Raw genomic sequence first — 23,418 nt, forward strand, 5'->3', positions numbered from 1 at the left:
ACTTTTTAAGCACAAACCATGAACGAAAATGAAAAACATTTAGAATTTTCAAGCATTTTTTAAAGGTAAAACATTTTACAACATTTTATAATAAGTTTTACGGTCAACAAAAAAACATTTTTAAGTTTGATCTAATTTTACAATGAAACAAACACAATAAAATGTTTAAAATATTTTATAATCTATTGAGGAAGTATCATGGTTTTAAAAATTGGTACGGTCAAAGAACCGAAAAAAAGAACTGATTGTCGGTTTTATGGTCTGATTGAGGTCAAACTGATGATGTCATAAATAATTTATAATTTTAAAAATAAATAAAATATATGATTAATGATTTTATAAACAATAATATTTGTTCAAAAAATACAAACACACTGAATATAAAATACACACCTCCCTTTTATAATTGTTCCTTCCTCCTAAATCCCTAGTACAAGGCCCATAATACAACATTGCCACACTAATTATATCTATACTAATTATTAGAAGATTCTCCTCTTTAAACTGAATTTTTATGTGGTTCAAAAATACTTCTAAACTTTACATTAAATAGGAAAAAAACTTAAAAACAATCCGGTAAAAATATATCTTGAACTCCACTTAAAATGCCTACTTCCTACTAATCCATGTCTTCAAAACACATTTATCCAATTTTTTTTTTAAAAGAAAATTATGATACTAAACCAAAAAAGAAAAGAAAAAAAACCTCATTACTTCTACAAAGCTCCTATGATGAGGCTAGTCCTTTATTATTAATTTTTTAAGCCAAAATGCAAATTTCATCCTCTAAGTTACACAATTTTTTATTTCAGTTATTTAAGTTTCATTTATTTCCAAGTGAGTCCTCCATTAGTATTCTGTGAGTTGTTACCGTCACTCTACCAAAACTACGCCATTTTGGCTTAATTTTTATTTTATTGTTTACTTTTTAATTAAAAAACGTTAATTAAAAAATAAAAACCAAAAATCAAAATAACCTCACCCATCTCATCTGAACTTTGAAGAACACGAAATCCCTAGCCTAACCCATCAATAAGTGAGAGACTAATAAGAGGGAGAAAGAGAGGGATGGAGAGATTGAGAGGGAGAAGGAGACCAATAGATCGAGAGGGAGGAGTGAACAATAGGAAGATGATGATGATAATAGTTGTGTTCGCCCCAGTCTTACTCTTACAAGCATCTCTCACTATTTGATGCTTCATGGTAATCCCACAAAAAATATTGGGCCTCAAAATAAACACATTTTAGTGGATACAAATATGAGCACAGAAAGTCCATCAAAAAATACATGGAAGCAGGCCCAATGAGACCATGCCAACCTGACCTAAGATGTACAATTACGAAAATGCCATTTCTATATATTGTTTTGCAGTTTATACTTGATACAAGCGGAGCGGCTCACCTTCGTTTCTGCTCCAAATTTCTCATTCTTTTTTTTCTCTATTCTCACTGTAAGTACTTGTTTCCCTTTCTCTGTTTTAATGGCTCTTTTAGCTTCTCATTGCTTCTCTCTATATTGGGTTTATTTCTTTTTCTTTTTTCAATTCATTTTATGGTGCTGATTGCCTATTTTTAACAACTTGAAGAAAAAAAATATTGATTTTTCTTTGTATTTGGCTGATGACTCTTATTAAAAGTAATTGGATTTGCAATGAAAATATGCATTTACTAAATGGGTATTGAATCAAAATTATGAATTTTTTACTGTAGTGGTTGTTTCAGTTTGTTTATTGGAACGAAATATTTCTGTATTGATGTATATACATGAATCTTATTGAAAGTAATTGGACTTGCAATGAAAATATGCTGTTACTAAATGGGTATTGAATCAAAATTATGAATTTTATTTTAGTGGCTGTTTAAGTTTGTTTATTGGAATGAAATATTTATGTATTGATGTATATACATGGATGGAGCTATCATTACAGTTAAGTATTGCAAGTTTTGTTATTGATATCTTTAAAGTTATTTTTTTTTCTTGGTAAAAAATTGAACCAAATATCACTAACAAAGCTTGCAATACTTGAGGCAGCCAAAATTTCCAAGTTGTTAAAAGAAAAGAAAAAAAAGGGTTTTGTTTTGTATTGGCGAAAATCATTATATTGAATGAAATTGGCTGAAATGAGCTGAATCAACTCGGTATTTAAAGCCTCTAGGGGGGTTACTAATTACTATTCTGGTTTGATGATCGGGTATGGTTTATTTTGGGGGTAAGTTTTAAAAGTTAAACTTGCTTGTGGTTAGGCTGGAAGCTAGATTGGCGTAACTCTTTGCATTTGTCATCAAAGTTGGAAGGGTTTGTGGAAAAAAGGGAGGAAATGGAGATAGATTTGGGAAAAAATGCTTTTGACATAGATTTCCATCCTTCGAGGGACCTCATCACTGCAGGACTCATAGATGGCGATCTTCACCTATACCGTTACAGCGCTAATGTCAAACCACAAAGGTTATTGAAAGTTCGTGCACATACAGAGTCTTGCAGAGCTGTTAGATTTATCAATGATGGGCAAGGTAGTATTGCCTTTTCTTTTTCGTTTTTTTTTTTTTGGGGGGGCATTCAATGATGGGCAAGGTAGTATTGCCTTTTCTTTTTCGTTTTTTTTTTTTTGGGGGGGCAGGGAGGGGGGAGGGGAAATGAATAATGATTTTTATTTTAATATAATATGCCTAATAATGGGGTAATGAAATGGTTGGTTTTGCATTTATTGTTAGCAATTGTGACTTGTTCTCCGGACAAGTCAATTCTGTCCACAGATGTGGAGACTGGATCAGCAATTGCTCGTCTTGAAGACGCTCACAGGTGGGTGTGCCTGCCTTGTTCTCATCGTGTGTTATTTTTCTTTTCTTTTTTTCTGTTAATAATATGTTTATTTCATGCTTTGAATGTATGCGGAGCAGTGCTGCAATCAACAGATTGATAAACTTGAGTGAAGCAACCATTGCCACGGGTGATGATGAAGGCTGTATCAAGGTCTGGGATACCAGACAGCGTACTTGCTGCAATACTTTTGCTGCTCATCAAGAATACGTTTCAGATATGTGTTATGCATCTGATTCCATGAAACTCTTGGGAACTAGGTACTTTTCTCTAACAACAAAAGTCAACTAATCATGCCATTGCTTTCTGCTTGTGCCTCACTTGTGCATGAACAGAATTATTCTCAGTTTTGAGAAAGCTCGTATCATGTTTCCTTAGTTTGTTGCTTAAGTGAATACAAAAATATGTTCTTTTTTTGTCTCAATTGATAATTTTCTCCTTTCCTCCCTCTTTTCTTGAGAACTTCATGTAAAGATCTAAAGTATCCTCTTTTTTGCAATGTGAAGTGGAGATGGAACTCTGTCTGTTTGCAATCTTCGAAGAAATAAAGTAAGCTTTTTTTTCCCCCCCTTTTTTTTAATAAATAAAATACTTGCTATATCTATTGCAAATTGTTTAATTTGTTATTCTTAAACTGACCTGGATAATTTTCAATTTGATTAGCTTCTCCCATGTTTATTTTACAGGTCCAGGCTCAGTCTGAGTTTTCTGAAGATGAATTACTTTCCGTTGTTCTCATGAAGGTAGCATTTATTCTAACTTTTAAGTACTGGATTCTGCTGCTTCTTCAATTTGCCTCAACTCTGTCAAGGATGTAGTTCTTGCTGGCAACATATAGAGATAGTCAACAACTCAACATGTTTCCCATATAAGATTTTTGATCCTTCGGTAATATGATATTATTTTTGGACAATAGTTATGGTGATTTAGTGCTGCATCATACCGTGCACGTGTTAAATGTTGAAACACTAGTCTAAGTCTTTGTTATCTTACTTGTCTACTATATATGTTGACATGGAAATATTTCAATTCTTGAAAATGTAGAGTATATAAATAAATATTTTTAAAAAACATATTATTCTAATCTTTAGTTTAAAAGATTAAAATAAATGCTAGAAGTCATAAAATATTTCTCAATAATTAAACTAATTAAGAATCGATTAGTTTCATAGAGAGAAAGTAAGTGAGAGAGGGGAAAGAAAAATAAAAAGAGTTATAGCTGTCCTATAGTATCCATACCTGATATTTGTTCAATACATATATGACTACTAGTTTGACGTGTTCAGTTTCCTAGGTTTTGACAATGGACATCGGTTTAATCAATAACGGCAAATAACTTGAAGGGAATGATTGAATAAAAGTGGGTACTAAATTTACTTATCAAAAAAAGTTGGTACTAAATTTGTACTGAAAAGAGGGTCATCCAAATGATTTAAAAAGGCTTGTCATATGTTTCCCTTGGAATGCCCTCCACAAGTCATTTCTAAAGGGAAGAAAGGAAAGACAAGTAATGTTTGGTTTAAGTTACCTGGTGTAACTTTTAGAATTGTTACACCACTCAATAATTTTCTATTCGATGTATATTTGACAAATCCACTAGTGGTTTTCATTTTCTTCTTGTACTCCATATGCTTGCAAATTTTCAAGTTAATCAGGGATCAATTTAATTTCAACTTTTTTGTATTTCAACATTATATACAAAACATGAGTTTATGGCTTAAATTGTAAGTGAAATCTGGTTCATATGGAATTTGGTGTGTGTTATGAAGAACGAGAACTTGTAATTCAACAATGGAATTTTTAAAATATTAATCCAATAAGAAGTTATTGAGTGGCGTAACATTAACACAAAAGTAACATTTGTTTAGGAACTAGATGACTTAGAAAGGAAAATTATATGATGATTAAGATGATTTTAGTGAGATGATTCAAAATAAAGAAATCATTCAAAGCTTGGCTAAGCCAATTTATATGCTTAGTGCATATTTTGATATGGTTGACTTTATACTTATCTTTGGCATTTTAATGGTGGTCAGAATGGTCAGAAAGTCGTTTGCGGTTCACAAACTGGAACTTTGTTACTGTACTCTTGGGGGTGTTTCAAGGATTGCAGGTATATAACATATTTGACAAATCAAACGATTACAGTCTATTAGAAACAGGAAATTCTCTCTCATGTATGTGTGTTAATTATTACTTTTTTGCTGGGTGACTCTGGTTTCCAGTGATCGCTTTGTTGATCTTTCTCCAAACTCAGTTGATGCATTGTTGAAGGTGAGTGGGCATCATAACTATTGTAGCATCAGTTTGCTTTCAAATTATCAATGATTTTGCTTAACAAAAACATTTTAAACTCATTGTGTTAGCTTGACGAAGATAGAATCATTACTGGATCCGAGAATGGACTCATAAGGTGAGAAGTTGTTTTGAAATGTCTCACTCCTCCTGCTTGTACTAGTAATAATTCAATTTTTTAAGCTGTCTATAATACTTACTTTCATGTAATTGTTGTTTAGCCTGGTAGGCATATTACCTAATAGAATCATTCAACCAATTGCGGAGCACTCAGAGTATCCTGTGGAGCGCCTTGGTAATATATGCTTCTTTTCTTTTGTGAAATATTTATCTCCAGAAGTAGCCAACAAGCTTTAACTCAAATAGCATCTTCTCCCCTTGTAAAGACCAGGATGAAGTGTTAATGACCTCTAGCTCAAGTGGTACCTCCTCCCCTTCTAACAGCAAGATGGATTGTGAGGTTGTGTGTTCAAGACCCAACAAGTGTGTGCTTAATTACCAATTAGAAAAAAAAGCACCCAATAACCTTTCTAAAAAAGAAAAAAGAAAAAGAAATAAAAAGAGCAAGATGGAGGGTGGCTTCATGGGTTCAAGAATCACTGGTGCTTTTATAAATTTCCAACAAAAGAAATTAGGCAAAAATAATATCTTTGCCCTTGAAAAATAGTACATGTTCTATTTTCATTTCTAATATATTTTCGTATCCGACAAGTTAAAATGTCACCCATTTCATCCTTCTATCCACTTTTTGTTAACTTTTTTTGTCAACTTGTCTAACTAAATACATATTTTAGGGACAAAAATGATATGGTTTAGGTTCTTTTGTCCCTGAAATATTATCTAGGTTTTATTTGTGGCCTCGGAACTTAATAGGAGTGGATGGAAAAACGGAAATATAGAATATTTAAAATTTTTAGGGATGAGAATAACTTTTTAAATTTTAAGGACGAAAATAGAACTTGGCTATATTTAAAGGGCGAGAAGAATATCTTAACCAGAAGATAATCTGCAGAAGTAGTTAAGAGAATTTGTGGTTTGGATTATTCTTCATTGTCAAATTTTCATCAAATATTTTCTAGTGGGCTTATCAATAATGGGAATGTATTGTCAGTGTTTTTGTATTTATTTATTTTGTCAATGGTATCCCTGTCCTTAATCTTGGCTATCTTCGTGCTGGATTACTGGCTGTTGATCACTATACCAAGTTTTTTGACCTATGTTTTTGCCTGGTCTTGTAGCCTTTTCCCACAACAGAAAGTTTCTTGGCAGCATAGCACATGATGAGATGTTGAAGGTGTGGATCTCTATCTCTTTTATGATATGACTATACAATGGTAAACCTGTAAGAATTTGTAATTATTGTTGGATGATCATATGGTTGTATGTGACTGTGTTACATGAGGTTTGTATGAACAAGACCTTAAGGCCAATAGATATTTCATATTTGGATACTCATATGGTAGAGGCAGTTTCTTGCACCAGTATTTTGGGGAAAGAAAAGGCAATTTCTTTAGATTATCATAGTGCACTGTTTGAATGGGTTTGCACCTCTGCCCTCATGTTGCACTGTGTTGTCATGTATTGTGCAGTTGTTTTTGTATTAGTTTTTATTCAATAAGTTTATTTTTATGTTTATGTCATAGCAATCTTTGCCACATTTTATTGCAAACTTCTATCTGTTAGCTTATATAAATATATATTTAAAATTTCAAGGTAGAGGCTAAGAGCGGGTTCACAATCCAAAAGATGTGTGTGTAACTTACCAATAAATAAATATATAGATGAAAGTTTTTGCAGTATCTTCTTTATATTATGAACATCATATCAACACTCTACATTTCTTTAATGCAGCTATGGGATTTAGATGAGTTATTGCAAGATTCTGGAAAAACTCTAACAAGTCAAGATGCTGTGGCAGACGGTGATAGTGATGAGATGGATTTGGAAATTAGCCATCCAAAGATTAACAAAGGTATACCTATGCTTTTGCAGAATTTACATGTTAAAAAGTATCTTACGTCTTTCTTCTATTGAGTGATTGACAAATATTGCTAAATGAGTGAAGCTTCAATTATCATTATGTATCTTCATTAATTTAATTTAATTTTTTAATTGGAGTGCTTTTAAGTTTTTAAACCAATTCATTTGAAGACATCTTTGACTATTTGTATACCAGGGCTTGACAAAATAAGATTTTTCTTGAATAACTGTGTTCTAATCACTATTTAGGGTGGCAGGGAGTGTAGATGTGGTTCAAAAGTTTCGTACATCCTAGTATGTTTTTTGGCTGTATAAAAAGCTCAATGAATCCCCAGATGGGGCCACTTGTTAAATCTATATGGCTGTCTCAGGTGATTTTATGTTGATAAATTGTGCTTACGGTTACTTAGTACATTTTCATTTGTGACTGCTTTAAAAGCAAACCAAAAGCACGGTCACTTGCTAGGAATTAGCAGTTGATCGTGCAATAGAAATTGTAACCAACACATGCTTTAAAATTTGGAGTTCAGGTTATTGTGTTTTTCATTTCATCTGAACAACTCTCTATGTTTTCTTCATGCTTGTTTAGATGATGTAGAGTCTAATTGATCCTTAAAATGACTGATGTTATTTTATTTTTTTATATGATCATAGTAGTTTGTCTTTTTTAAATGTTTATGCTATGGGCCATGTATATCTTTTTGACCCTTTGCACGGTTATCATTTGAAGGAATACCACGGATCGACTATTTATTAATGGGATCACAGTGGCTGTGACTTATTAGAGGGCATCCATGTGTGTGTATTTGATTTTAATATTTTACTGTTTCAGGTACCAAGAGAAAAAGTGAAAGTAAAGGAACTGATTTGAACAGTTCAGGCAGTTTCTTTGCCGATTTGTAGCTGGGTAGTGATGTTGATCTTTCACTTCCATCTCAATTCAGATGCAAAACTGACACAAGAGTTCTTTCATAATCCTATCTTGTGACCTTCGTTTGGCATCTTGATTGCTGAGCAGTGTTTTCCATGCCATTTACCTCATGGCGGTGATCGACCTTTTATGAGAGGAGTATGAAGTATTTAATTTTGGTGTCTCGCTCTTTTCTTTTAATGTTTATCCCCGGGAGAAATTTAGAGGATTGTGACATATTTAGATTGGGGTGAGTTAAACTGTTCTCTCTTTATTATTTTTGTAATTTTTTGAAGACCCTGAGAGGACTTGGTATTGTTTTTGGACGTGTCCCTCTTTTATATAGAATGAAGTAAGCTCAACGCTCTTTTGCTCTTCAAATTAGGTGAAAATTTTCTGAGATAATATCGAATTGTGCAAAATTTGCATTGATTCTTATATTTTCAAGGGTATAGTAGACATCATCTCTATTCCATGATATTATTGTTAATACTATTAAGCCACAAGATTTTAGCACTATGCAAGTAATTGAAGGAGAGGAAAGGATTAAAAGTGAGAGGAGGAAGGAAATTGAATGTTTTAAAAAATTTAAGAGAATACCCTTTCCTTGTTTTGTTCCAAAAGCAGAAAGGAGGGAATATGATAAAAGTATTCTATAAATTAGCAATTATTCGCTCTTGTTTGTTAATTTTAAACACTCACAGAGAAGGGGGGATAGGTTTCAACATGCACATCTTACAAATAATTTTCAAAAATGTTTAGTTACAAAATTGATTGTAATCTTAATATTTTTTTTTATTAAAGGTGTATTTTGATAATTTCACCATTAGATTACATTTTCTTATATCTTCCATACTTGCAAATTTTCTCGAAAATTTAAGATTAATAGTTATGTCATCAATAAATTGTTTAAAATGCAAATTTTTGAAGTAAAATTATACATAAAATATAAATTTATAGATCATATAATAAATATCTGATTGACATAAAATTTGACATATGTAGTAAGATCGTTAAGAACATGCAATTCAACAGTTAGATTTTCAAAATATGTATTAATGTTTATTTTATTAAGTAAGACTGTAATTTTAAGCTGTAATTAATTTTGTTGCTAAACTTTGTTCTTTTACTATTATGCTAGAAATCGATGAATTAACAAGAAATTAACACTTTGTTTTAATGACAAACCTTGTCTGCCTAGCTCTGCTCTGATCTGGTTTTTGTAAATTCAAGGACGGATATATGGCTGTGAGCAATGTCCTATGTACAAAAATGTTCTCTAATTAAGAAAAAGTGGTGGAACATCTTTCTTCTGTTTATTTGGGGATTTAAGCCTTTCAACAAATATGTTCATCAACCAACCCATCAAAAAATGTTCATCAACCAATCTGACATGTGGGGATTTGTCAAAAATGCAGACAGTAAACACATTGTTTAACTGAAAAACATTCCAACACATCATTCTCACAAGCCAAAAGAAAATGTCAACAAGATGCCCTGTAATCTGTAAATCAATGACATTAAGCTGCTCAGCATGACGTGAACTTTTTTGTTTTTATGATATCCAACCTCGGCAAGGCAAGGCAAGGCCCTTTGGACCCATCCCTAAGGAATAAACCACAAATACATAACTCCACTCATCAAAACTGTGTATCAGATAATCCAGAAGAACTCAGGGGAATCGAACCCAAGATATATGGGTCTACAGCTCATCTCAAACCTTCAACCACTGGGCTGCACCCTAACGGGTATGACCCGTGAAAAAATCAAAATTGGTCTTATTAGATAGTTAAATTTTGTACTCTGGAGAGTAGAGAGAGAGTGAACCAAGGAAGGACAGGAATCTCCTAACAATAACATCCTCACTTCACCCATCATGTCCCTTGGATCCTGTCTGGTCAGAGAGATATGTACTACTTTAAACCCCCGCAGTGAACAGCCTTGCAATAATCAAGATGAAAATCTGATGGGACCCAAATTTATCTTGCAATCTGCAGTGCTCAATTGGATAGCCTAGATGTTCATGTGAAATGAAAAATAACTGTACTACAGCCAACTACAAACCATGACAGTCCAAACCAGTCATATTATTACAAAATTTAATTTCCTGGCCATAAAAAGAGCAGACTTAAAAAAGAACTAAATTTTGACATCCTCCAGTTCCTGACACACCCTCAAAAGCATAGGAAGATCAAGAACAGCTCACTGGGGCATTAAATTGGGGACTGAAACCCATCCCCCAAGAAATTATGAAGTCAACCTTTCCACAGAAACCTAATAAATCCATTATTAAAGAGTATTATGAATATAAATACCCCTTACTGAAAGATTCAGCTTAAACAGAAAGAAAGAATGGGGGGGAAAAGCATACAATCAGTTTGTTCTACTTTCTAGTTGATTTGGGCTCTTTACTCAAACGTGTTCAAGCTATTAACATGTTGAGCCAACTTGGTCTTGCTTTGATTTTGTAGAATAATGCCTCTAAATTTCGAAGCCACAATCTGTTAAGAGTAAAGCCAATAAAAGAACAATTTTCAATTAGCAGTGTTCCTTTGAAAACTATGCTTATCTAAATAAGAATATAACAAGTATATTTCTCATAGAATAATAGCAAGCAGATGACTTAAATAATGATCAATGCTTTGCAAATATGTAACTTATGAATGGTTTGCATTTGCAAAGGAGAAAGGGAAAGGCAAGTTAGCCCATTCATGTTACAGTTATATCTAATTCACTTACCATTTATAATCACTGTAAAAACAAAAGCTCAGATTTTATATTATCATGTCACCATAGGCCAATAGAGCAGAAAAAGTGATTGAAAATTTATATTATCAACTCCATTCAGATATCTCATCCAACTTACAAATGAGAATACTTGAGCACTTCTTTCACAGATATAACAGATTTCTCCCACAGATCTTCACAGAGCTCTTCAAACTTCTCACGGGGTTATGGTGCTCCTGGGAGAGGAAGAAACACAATATATAATACGAATTATAAGTGATATAATTGATCAATTCATTCCCTAGGAGCCAACTATCAGTATGCATAAATCGTAAGATACAATGGAAAAAGATAAGTTAAAACAGCTTCCCTTTGCCCAAAAAAATAAAACATTTACATAAACTATTTTCTGTATATAGAGATGGGAACATCAAGAAGCATATTGAAAGTTTTATCAACTGCTATCATAAGCAATAAAAGACAAGTAAAGATAAAAAAATTTTATCACTTGCAAAAAGGCATCAGTATGGCATCTACAAATACTTGCTTACTGCAGGGCTCTACTACACAGGTTTAAACTTTTCAAAATTCAAGAATCTACAGCCTACACCACTCAACTGAGTCTAAAACAACAATTTAGTTTAAACTAAGCAGAATTTTTCATCTTGAATATGGAACACCCTTTTTCATTTCTAAGCCCAAAAAAAAAACAAAAAAACAAAAAACAAAAACTCAAAACTTTAATTTTCTTTTCCTCAGATTTCTCAGCCAAACATAGGTTAATAAATGGACCAAAACAAAGAGAGCTCACATTCTCAAAGGTACTACTAGTAAAGCCATGAGAACATGTTCTGATTCAAATCCATGAATCAAAGTTCAGAAAGTATGAGGAAATTCAGAGAGATATAAAAGAGAATTGTTGGTGAAGAACTTACTGTGGGGTGCAAAGCAGAGGATCAGAGCCCAAAATACCTTGGTTTTCAGAAGTCAAAGCTCACCGAACTGACTCTCCCTCTGCAACCTTATCGATATAAACCAAAAAAAAAGAAAAAAAACCTCTAAAACAGAAAGTTTCACATCCAAAAACAATGCAAATCCATATATAAACATATTAGGCAACATATTACAAGCAATTTCCAGTTTAATACAGTTTCTCAGAAACCAAACAGGATCATTTCAAGAGAAAGAAAAACAAAAGATAAGATATCTGACTTGGAATCAAGACTTTTTGGGGTATGGCTCTGGTGGCAATGTCATGGGCTTTGGTGGCTGGAGACTATGGTGTCATGGACTTTTGCTAGGTTACTGCTCACATGTTAAAATGTGAGAGGCAATCAGTGAAATGAGATCGGCTATTGATAAAAACTAAAAAGGGAGACTATAATCCCCTTCCCCTTCCCCTCACCTCCTCTCTCCTCTGCCCCCATCCAGATGCATTGAAAGAGCCAATGCCCTGTTGGCAGCAGCTGCCCCCACCCAAATGCATTGCAAGTGCCAATAGCAAGGGCTAGGTCATGGTGGCTATTGCACCGGATCCAAATCCTCCTATGCTGCCTTCCTAGGCCAGGGTTCAAGTATCCACAAGAAACAGTAAAGGTAATTTAGGATTACTTGTATGATAATCATAGCTAGCACCAAAAACATGTTCAGTCTGTGTTATTGCCTCTAGCTCTAGACCTCCACTTCCACAAAAAAAAAAAAACAAACCCCTAAAATGTTTCCAGACTTCCAGTTTACCATAACTTAACATATATGCTTATTTGATTACTGCTACGATTGCTAGAGACAATGCATCTCCACAAAACCTTAGACAAAGCATCCATTGTTTTCCCTGCTACCTCACCACTAGGGCATCACTAACTTGCCACTGTTTCTGTGTTGCCACCGCTGCTGAACCACTGAGACAGTACTACCAACAGTCTTATTGCATAACCTACTATTTACTTTCATAAAGATAAATACTTTCATTTACTTAAAATTTCTGTAGACAAACATTTCTTGATATTTATATCTATTATTTTTTTTTTTCACACCCTAGAGTTCCAAGTACATATGCAACATTTTAATCAATACATGAAACAAAAATTTTCTAATATCAGACAAATTCTTTTGAAGATAAGAGCCTTTCCACTGAAAATACCCCTAAGAAAATCAAATTTTTTATGGTAGTTCCTCAAATGAATATTACTTGACTAATTGTGGAAAATATGATATCCAAAAATACATCAGTGAATATTGACTAAAGGTCTTGAACTCAAGCATTTTGAAGAGATTTTCTGTGAAGCACAAGCATTTTGAAGAGATTTTCCGTGAAGCACTGGTTAAGTGGGGTCTAATCATCAAATAAGTCAGGAATAAGGTCTACCAACATGCCTTTGAAAATCCTGTCGTCACATCCCTTCAGCACAGTAATCACTGGTTTATTCAAATGTAAGAGGGTAGGGATTCATTCAGCCACAATGGATTCCTTCCTCTTGTCTTCCACATCAGCCACCTTGAAATGGGGCTTGGAGGGGAACACAAATATAGTAGATGCAGTAACTGAGGGTTGAAACCCAGCTGAGTATCTTTCTGAGGTCAAAGTAAATCTAGGCAACTGTTGGATACCTGAGGCAAGTGGTACAAGCTTGTAATTGAGAATATACTCGGATTTTGGGAGAACAAAAACCGTGTCATTGTGAGACCCAGATAACACAAAACTTTGTGCATCTGCCAATGAGAATTTGACCTCTTGAAGCAATTGTGTTTGGTTCTGAATTTTGACAAGGAATGTAAAGGGGTCACCAAGGATGGCATATGGAGGACAGTCCAAACTCACAACCAAAGGTGGTAACTCCACATTTACATCAGGAAGTGTTTGTGTAGTCAAAACTGAAACTATTGTAGAACCAGATTGCTCTTCATTCACAGAATCCCTCCTCCATCTTACACACACAGTCCCTAACCTGAGCTTTGAAGAATTAGCCTCAGAAATGACAGTGAAAACCTTTTTGAACTTTTCTCCAGGCACAAGAAGGGCAGGATCCAGAAGGGTTTCATGTTCATGTTGCATGGAACATGACCCTTCAATGCCTTCATTATCTACTTCAAGAGACATGGATAGAAGGCGCAACGGCACCTCAGCAGAGTTCTTCACGCTAACAATGAGTACACTTTTTTCACTAAGAGGCAGTGATGCCGGCTGATCAGGATCAGGGACTGACTTGATCCTTGAGAGCAGCAAAGGGTCCCTCCGAAATGGCAACATGATTTGATGGCTAAATTCAACAGCAGTCTTTCCTTCAATCTGCAAGCTCTTGTGGACATTAACTTTTTGTGCAGTTGATTCATTGCTATGTGGAGAATAGCCCAATGAGACATAAAGCATTACTGGTTTTGGTCGATGCCACTTGATTTCTAATTTGCAGGACCATGATTCACCACATTTCAGAAATGGAACAGATACCAATCCAAAAGATTTCTGAATTTTTTTGATTTCATCTGTGCCCAGCTGGGTTTCATCCTCCCCTTCTGGTCCAGAAATGCCAAGAAGCTCAACATGATGACTGTCCATAGACAATGATTCTGTTTCCCTTGGACTAAACAAGCCACCTCCTCTTACATCTACCAGATTAATCTTCAACTCGCCAGCGTAGACTGCATGGCCTGTGGATATCACAGTAACAGGTACTATGAAGCTCTCTCCAACAAATGCAGGGCCAGAAGCACCTAAATTAAGATCCACTTGTGGGTCTGGTTCTTCAACCTGGGCAGCCTTCTGACCGGTGAACGCTAGTGCAGGATCCTTCGTTGGAGAAGACTCTACACGGTCTTCAAACTTCCAAATCGGCAAATCATCCATTGATGCTGGACTTTCGGCTCTGCAACAGATCGTGAAATGGGGTCCCATTTTTGCAATAACTGATGTGCATTCAAGCTTTCCACTTTGATCTGTGAGTAATAAAATTTTCTTACAGTTAACACAACAGGAAATGGGACATAATGAAGAGAAAAATAATATAATTGATTCTAAGAAAAAGTTTCAGTAGAGGGTGAGCATTTATAGGAGAAGAAAAACAAAGATTTGGCCGTATCAGATATAATAAATGTATAGGATGAATCATAATCATGTTATTTGCTAATTCAAAAGCCCTCCCTGTAAATAATTATTGATTGTTGGTAGGAGGAACATGCTCAGTGTGTATTAGAAATTTTTTTTTTCCTCCCCATTTAATAGATTGAACATTGTATACGACCAAAACATAAAAGAAAGCAAAATAAATAACTGATTTACCAGATTTGATGTCATATGTCAAACGTAGCCATCTGTTAGTAGAAAGTGTAAGAGAAGGAGAAGTCTCTACACGGCGGCCTTGTTTGTCATCAACCATAGAAGCTAAAGGAGAACTTTGGGCATTCATTATGATAAAGTTACAATCAGATTGATTGAATTGCACTTCTAATTGATCAATTTCAACAGTAAGGGGTAATTGTGATAGAAGTGATAGTGTAATCAAGGTGGATGAATTGGGTTTGATTATCTGTTCATGAAAAGCAACTGAAGCAAGAAGTACTGATCTAAGGGGACTGACAAGATCAATCTCAAGGTGTAGTGGGTTATCTCCAGTTATTTTTAGATTAGTACTGTTCTCAACTGATGCCAGCCCTGACTCTCCACTGACAAGCACAAGGACCTCCTTGTGAATTACTTCTCTCTGTGCTAGACTTGCAGGACCAGCTGGACCACAGTCTTTGAATCTGAAAGACTGGGTGTCTGTACCAGATGATGCTGGCAGTGCAGCCATTTCAAGGGAGTACTCTATAAAATCTTTCACTGCACCATGTTTCCTTGCACACTCTTGCAGGTAACCCAAGACCTCCCACAGCAAAGTGACCCACCCCTCTTGTCTGTACAGATTTGCGATACCCTCAAAAAGAGGTTTGGCATTATTGAATTCACCAACAGCATAATGTTCTCTGGCCATGTGAAATCCACAAAGAGAGGCCATCCTCTGCACTTTGAGGTTACTGTATGATTCGTATGATTTCTTTAGCAGAGCAATTATTTCAAAGGAATCTTGAAACCTTTTTCCTTCCGCAACAGCAAAACGGATATACTCTTCATCAGTGAGACTGAAAACAAGATGAAAACTTATCAAGCTTGAGTAAGAAAGCATAATGTATTATCTTAGTAAACATCTTGGTAGTAATTTGTCAAGACACATACGGCTGCATAACAAATGTGTCACCTTGCTCAAGTAATCGAGCAAACTGACCCACATAAGTTGAAGGTACCACAGATTCAGCACTGTTATCAATCTCATTAGCAGTTTCTGACATTGACAGTGCAATTTCGAAAGAAGATCTCTTCTCCTCTAAGTATTGAGCAGCTAACTGTTTCAAGATGAAACATTGAGGTTCAGTCAGGAAAGGGCATCACTACATTCAACTAAGGTATCTAAGCTCATTGGAAATAAATTTTAGAAAATAAAATGTTAATAATAAAAATAAAAGGGTGCATGGTGGTTGTTACTGTTAATAAGTCAGCAATTGGAGTCTTTAATAGAGGCACCAAAATGAAGGTCTGAATCCCTTCATAACAAGCGCCATAGACACAATAAAAAAATAAAATAAAAAGTAGTTTCAACAATCATTTGATTCCATCAAATGCTATAATGTATTTGATATTGACTCAAAGAAGAGTATGCCTTAAGAAAGGGTGATACAAGAATGACTACATTGTTATCTATCTAAAATAATGTAATTCCAATGATTGCTTTTCCTCAATGTTGCTCTCATCCTGTTCATTAAAAACTCGTGGTATGATTGGTTTGAGTGATTGGTAGAATTTTGGAGGTAAAAGATGGGAATACACCAATCCCATTACATTTAAAGAGAAAATGACATTCCAACCTCTCTTAATTTCTTTGTCACCCGGTATGGTATGAGCAGAAGAGTTTGGATTTGTGCCTCTCCAAATTCAAAACTTAACAATTTTAGCTATTTTAACTACTAGTGAATCATCCTTAGGGCTTTCCATATTGCAAAAGGAGCTGTCACTCGATCAGGAAGAGGGCAGGGAAGAAGGTTTGAATGTACTTAATAGCCAAAGAGGAACATAAGATCTAGAGACAAATAAGGAAAAATATAGTCACAGATATAATTTATTTTTTACCTCAATGTGCAAGGGGATGTATATATGAGAGAGAGAGAGAGAGAGAGAGCTCACTTGATAGTAATAAGCTGGACGAGATTCCCACTCGGTCAAAGTTTTTTCTCCAGTAGCTAAAACTAGAGATGAAATATTTTTGATGACTGCTGAACTTTTGTCGAGCAGCTCCGCAAATACCAAGAACTGTCGACTCAACCATTCCCAGTGAAGAAATATAGCTTCTGGGGCTCCAACAAGCCTTCTATATGAAGCATTGTGCTGCCGAAACCATGTAACCGCTTCTGCAACCTTTCCAGCATGCAATAACAGAGTGGATATTTTGAAGTTCAATTGCTCGGCAACAATTTTTATCTCCACTAAGCGTTGAATAGCTGGCAACCTCTTTGATGTCCCAATCATCTGTATCAGCCATATGCAAAGTTTGTTTCAGGGGAAAAATTAAAATGGCTTGCGATAGGTTTCTTTTAAAAAATGAACAGGAATCAAGAACATATAGTGCCTACTGTTTTATCAATGTGGATAAGCCTCATGGAATTGAGATAGTTTTGGACGGCTGTTCACAAGATTTGGTATTAGTTAAATTTGTGTCTATTTAGGTCAGCGGTTTGAAAACATGCATTTTGGGGAAAAAAAAAAGATTTTAAATGTAGCATTTTGAAACATGATTTTTACAAAATTAAAAACTTGCTAAATCTGTGAAAAATTCAGTGCAAAAACACAGTTTTCTGGCAATTTTAAGAAATGCACCCCTATGAGCTACAATTTGAAAAGGCACTTTTTCACACATTTTCCATTATTTTTATTTTTTTATAACTAATAATTTTTGTCGATGTGAAAAAAATTCCATCATGTATACTAGGGTAAACAAGATGAAAAGCACATTAATTTATAAGATTACAAAGATCGACAAATTTTAATAAGTTATCAAAAGGATATGCTCCCGTTGCCATCATCCACTCCAAAAGTGTTTGGAAAAATTGCATTTTTACTTTTAAGATAGACTGTTCACACCCCTCACAAATTCTAGCATTTCTTTCAAACCATATGCACCACATCAAGCAATGAGGGATAGATTTTCATATAGTGTTGTTTCTATGTCTTCCAACTCAGCCATACCCACAAGCTAATAAATCTACAAAATCTCAAGGCACCACCTAATGGACACCAAATAGGCCCAACACCATATCCCATAATTCTCTAGCAAACGAACAATGCAAAAGCATATAAGGCCCCATTTCCATGTCTTTCTTATAATTACAACACCAACTCACCAAAATTATATTCTTTCTCAGATTATCTGCTGTTAAAATTTTTCCCAAGATGCAGTCCAAACAAAGAAGGCAACTCTTGAAGGAACCCTGAGTTTCCAAATACTTTTCCATGGTAACTTGACTGCTCCACTAGGGACTAGTGCTACATAGTAAAAACTTTATCTTCTTAAAAATAGAAAGCCAAACAAATTTTTTTTTCATTTAAAATCTCTCTTTTTTCTAAACGAAATTGCAATCCCACAGGTATAAGGTAAGTGGCAGGTTAAATTTGTAAGGCATTATGTGTGGAGTTGGGCAGGAAAATTACATAAAGAGTATAATACAGAAAACAAATTGACCATGAGTTGAATTAACCACCTGTCGGAGTATATGATAGGCCTCATCATAAAACCTCAAAGCTTCACCCCAATCTCTTCGGAACTCTGCATATACAGCAACCTAGCAATTCATAACATTCATTCAGATTATAAATAAACAAGTTGAGAAAAAAAATATTATTATTATTATGACTCAGGTTCAAGTTCAAGTTAAGGGAACGAAAATAGGTAGAGGAAGATTTAAAAAAATATATATATATATATATATACATATATTAACATTAGTAGAAGTAGTTAAAAAGGACATGTCAATTAAGTAACAAAGGCTATGACTTCATATAGAATAAAATGAAGAAAAAGAATACATGTGGCTAACCCTAACTAATCTTGTTGGGATCCATAGTCAACCCCAAAATTTTGGTACTAAAGCTTTGTTATTGTTGTGGTTAAATTCAAGTAACACCTAGTGCAACTCTTTGCAACGGTAAACCGCTCTAGTATTTTGACAAATCAACCATTGGATACATTGCCTTGTTATACTCATCATGTTGCAACAAAATATAAAATCAATCAAAAATCAATAACTATCTTCTCATAAAATGTCTAAATTTCAAGTATTTTTAACTTAAACGAAACATAAGTTTATGTATTAGATAGAAAATAAGTCAGATTAACGCAAAATTTGGCACGCATGTTAAGAACAAAGAACAAAGAGAGTATGTAATCTGACGTTCACATTCACCATGCTTGTTGCCAAAATATCAAAATGATCGGAAATCAATAACTATCTTATCATAAAATATTCAATTTTCAAATTTTTAACTCTAAAGTTATACACAAAACATTTGTTTACACAAATCAAATAGTAAATAAAATACATTCAATTAACACGAAATTTGGCACATATACATAATCCAATGGAGAAATTCTCAAAATATGAATCGAATACTTATTAATACAATTATAACAACTCACTTACTTTGAAGCAATAGCGAATGTGCAACTCAAGACCTGGAGAACTAAAGGTTTTCTTCTCAATACGCAATTTAATCCTTCTTCCTTCATCTCTATAATACAAATTAGCCAATTCAGCAAGAACAGATCCCAACCTTTGAAGAGACTGTGAGTACTCATTCTGGTTGAAAACGACGACGTATTTCGAATCCAAATCCGCACGCTTTCGCAACGCGAGCATCCGATCCTCACTCACATCCTCTGCAAAAACCAAAACCAAACCAAAATTGACCAAAATCACTCACCTTATTACCCAAAAAAACCACACACAAAGTCGCAGCAAGTACCGTTCGAATCGGAGAGGACGACGACGACGAGCAATTTGAGGTTACGGGGACGAAGCACGGCTTTGATTTGGTCAATATGGGAGCAGACTTGGAGCCACGCGGCGGGGTCGGAGGAGAGCTGAGAGTGGGAGAAGAGAGCGGCGAGGACGGAAGGGATTTTGGTTCGGTGCTTTGAGAGCCAATCGCGCTTCAATATGCCGATCGGGGGAGAAGGGGAGGGATTGTCGGATTCGGGTTTGGAGAAGACAGAGATTTTGGTGAAGTCGGGGAGAGCGAGAGTGTTGATTGGGGGTTGCTCGGAGTGGAGGTGTTTGGAGATGGGGGTGTGGAGTTCTGGACAACCTACTATGGATATTAGTGTCACTGGTGGAGTTCTTAGCTCTTCTGGGTATTCTTCCATTTTTTTTTTTTTTTGGATTTGGGAAAATTGGAAAATGTTTGAATTGTGATGCAGCTATAGTTTTAACGTTGTTGCATTGGGAATTAGTTGAGGGGGAAAATTGAAATCCACTGGATTTGGTTTTCCATTTCCCTTGATTTTGATTTATGTTTTGGAGATGAGATCGGCAGTGGAGCGAAATGGGGGATCCGGGTTGGTTTCAGAGAGTAATGTCAAATGTGGGTGTGAGACTGTGACGGAAATTGGCCAAATTGGACAAGATCCGGACCCGAACCTGGTCCAATCCAATTAAACAATTAAATAATTAAATAAATAAATTGTAAATTAGAACTCTTAAGTTTGGATTTTTTTTTTATATTTTGTACCCTAAAATTTCTCTTCATTAACAAAAGCAGCCTTTCCGTTAGTGGAGTCGTTTACGTGGCCCTCAAGTGACACGCTAGAAGTTGAGACACACTCCGATCGTTAGAAAATCACTCACAATTGAGCCTGTTACAAATAGAATGATGAGGGTTTGTGGGGATAAAAAAAACAAACACAAGTTTGTTTTTTGGAAAATGACGTTGTTGAATGGAATGGCATCAAGTTTGTATTTTTTTTTTTTTTTGGGTGACCAATGTCGTTTAATGGGGCTGTAGCAGGGGAATTCGCTTGTGGTGAAAAGAAATTGTTTTGGGAAGGTTGACTTGGCAAAAAAAATTACACATCAAGGGGTTGGAATATGTTTTGGTTGCCAACATGTCACTTTACGGCCATGTAGATGAGTCCACTAACGAAAGGAAAGCTTTTGCTAGCAAACGAGAGCTTCAAGGTGTAAAATTTAAATAACTCCAAACTTTGAGGATTTATTTTGCAATTTATAAAAAATAAAAAATAATAATATACGTCAAATGGCTGGAATGTGTCTCGACTACCAGCATGTCACTAGATGGCCACGTAGGCAAGTCCACTAACGAATGACTACTTTTGTTAACAAATGGGAACTTTATGGTATAAAATCAAAATTTTCAAGTTTCAACTTATAAAAAAGTGTGAGTTGGCATATCAATATAGACACAATAAAAATTCTCAATATTCCCAAATTAGCATACCAAAAATTTAAATTAGAGATTGTGGTGGGCCTATTTTGAGTCAGCATACTTTTCTTCAAAATAAAAAAGTCTGAGTTGGCATGTCAATTTGAGAATTTTTTAAAATTTTGTGACATTTTTTTTTTTGTTTCCTAACATTATATACTGATTATGTTTATTTGTTTGATCACTTATATAGATTATTAAATAATATATATATATATATATTAATGTTAGTTTTGCTTCAGTTTTTTGTATATAGCTTTTAGATTTTATGTACAGTTTTTTAAATCTCACTTAAAAAAATAAAAAAAAAAACTTTTTCTCACTTGTTCAAACTATAAGTATATTTAGTACACTTTCAATAAAAAGCTAAGTAAGATGATGTCAAATGCATACTAAATTTATGCCAACTTAATGTTGAATGGCTTTTAAGTAGGGGTGTCAATTAACCCTTCGATTCACCAAAACTACCCTAACCTTGAGTTTGTTCGATTTTTAAGGGTTGATAGATTGAGTTAGATTGCCAAAAAAATTTTTTGCTATGGGTTGGGCCTAGTTAGGTCAAAAGATTCACAAATCTTCTTAACCTAACCCAACTCACCTAATTCAATATATATTGAAAAATATTTTTGTTAATTACTTTGTTGTCTCTCTCCTTGATATAAAATAGAATTATGTATCTTAAATTAAGTTGGATAGAACTACGTGATATCTTTATAACTAAATATTTTTGATAATTGTGTTGGTATGATAATGTGTATGGTGGTGCTACTACTTAGAAATTTTAGAAGATGGTATAGGCAACACATATTTGTAATATACTACTATTCTATTTTATTTGTCAACTGAATTGGGATAAAACTATTTGATATTTTACTATTTAAATGTAATTTGATTTGATAATTTATGTATGGTACTATGCTAAAATGTTTTTGGAAGGATGAAAGGGCACTTGTACTACTGCTAGTTGTTGTTGTTCTAAAGCTTTCTTCATTCAGGTATGTTAGTATATAGCTTAGTTTAGTCTAGCCCATCGGGCCTACCCATATATTGTACTTGTAGTACACTTATATTACTTTATTTCACACATACTTAGCTATATATAGGCTCTCTATTGTATAGTGTTATTTACACGAATATATAGACTATTCATCTCTCTCTCTCTCTCTCTTTATTTTTTCTTAATAGGGTATCAGAGCCATTGCTCTACATTTTGGTTCCTGTGGTATCTTCAGCGCTCTTTTGCTCCCTCGCCTTCATCTAGTAGCCATTGTCAGAAGCGAGTTACCACTGTCACATCTACAGTCCCTACAACTCTCGGATCTTATCGTATGGTTCATTAAATGCCAAAACAAAGGCATAGTGTCAGAACAGCCAATCATGAGCAACACCCAACCAAGAAAGCTAGAACAGACTTGACATGCGCCCATACATGCTGCTTGAAGCTTCTGACTGTCAAACACGCGTTCCACGCTCCTCACACGCCACCAACAACTCACACGCGCTAGTCACAATCCCGCCATGTGCTGCCACGTGCTCCACACGCTTGAGCCTGTTAGCGTCACTCCAGTCATCCTGCACACATAGTGTCTTGCATCATCAGCTTACATTAACACCTCGCATCATCCACCTATGGCACACACTTAGCCGTTGACTTTGACCGTGGACTTCAAACCTTGACTTTTGCGTTGACTTTTTACCAAAGTCAAAGTTTTTCGACAGGCTTATCTTGCTATCTTTTTCGGGTAGATTTCTTTTTTCGGTTCTTTTCTTCTTATGAGGTTCCTAAATCCCTCTTTTTGGTTATTTTCTTCATTATGGCTTAAGATAAAACGAGACATTGTACGTCCTATCACTGTTATCTTGGATGGTCCTACTACCTATCATGATGGTCTCAGAATATGACTGTCTTTCTCAAGGGTTGTAAACTATGGCGTTATGTAATTGGTTTGATTCCCAAGCCAGTGCCAATACCTAAGTCCAAAGCTACAATTGATGCCAATGCCTCTAAGACTACTGTTGCAGAGGATGATTATAAAGCATTCAGAGTAAGATATTGTCTTGGTTTATCAATACCTCGGTACCTTCCATTCATAGTCTTCTTCCTAGTCTTGTATTGTCTTCCAACAATTCAATAGATGCTTTAAATCGTGATTCTTGAATAAAAGTTTCAAC

At 34.8% G+C, this 23,418-nt stretch overlaps 2 protein-coding genes across 3 annotated transcripts; one reads left to right on the forward strand and one right to left on the reverse strand.

Annotated features, from left to right (window-relative positions):
• The first annotated feature begins 1,337 nt into the window (after positions 1-1,337).
• Positions 1,338-8,384, forward strand: LOC112030276 (WD repeat-containing protein 55). The gene is made up of 13 exons (XM_024062965.2): positions 1,338-1,451; positions 2,245-2,511; positions 2,713-2,800; positions 2,899-3,078; positions 3,325-3,367; positions 3,505-3,561; positions 4,855-4,931; positions 5,044-5,092; positions 5,185-5,231; positions 5,335-5,408; positions 6,352-6,407; positions 6,965-7,085; positions 7,926-8,384. The coding sequence occupies exons 1-13, from the start codon at positions 1,346-1,348 to the stop codon at positions 7,994-7,996; spliced, it is 1,236 nt and encodes a 411-aa protein (XP_023918733.2). The 5' UTR covers positions 1,338-1,345; the 3' UTR covers positions 7,997-8,384.
• A 1,685-nt stretch (positions 8,385-10,069) lies between these two features.
• LOC112030225 (uncharacterized) lies at positions 10,070-20,410 on the reverse strand. 2 transcript variants are annotated; one of them, XM_065777785.1, is made up of 10 exons: positions 19,771-20,410; positions 19,449-19,684; positions 18,510-18,590; positions 16,939-17,280; positions 15,937-16,103; positions 15,004-15,842; positions 11,666-14,660; positions 10,870-10,966; positions 10,375-10,504; positions 10,070-10,277 (listed from the first exon to the last, which is right to left on the reverse strand). In XM_065777785.1, the coding sequence occupies exons 1-7, from the start codon at positions 20,168-20,170 to the stop codon at positions 13,177-13,179; spliced, it is 3,549 nt and encodes a 1,182-aa protein (XP_065633857.1). In that variant the 5' UTR covers positions 20,171-20,410; the 3' UTR covers positions 10,070-10,277; positions 10,375-10,504; positions 10,870-10,966; positions 11,666-13,176. The 2 variants fall into 2 exon arrangements, with proteins under 2 accessions (XP_065633857.1, XP_023918685.2); XM_024062917.2 differs by having other exon boundaries at positions 10,070-10,504.
• Positions 20,411-23,418: the final 3,008 nt, after the last annotated feature.

This window comes from Quercus suber, unplaced genomic scaffold (assembly GCF_002906115.3).
Source record: "Quercus suber isolate HL8 unplaced genomic scaffold, Cork oak 2.0 scaffold_164, whole genome shotgun sequence".
Taxonomy (NCBI): domain Eukaryota; kingdom Viridiplantae; phylum Streptophyta; class Magnoliopsida; order Fagales; family Fagaceae; genus Quercus; species Quercus suber.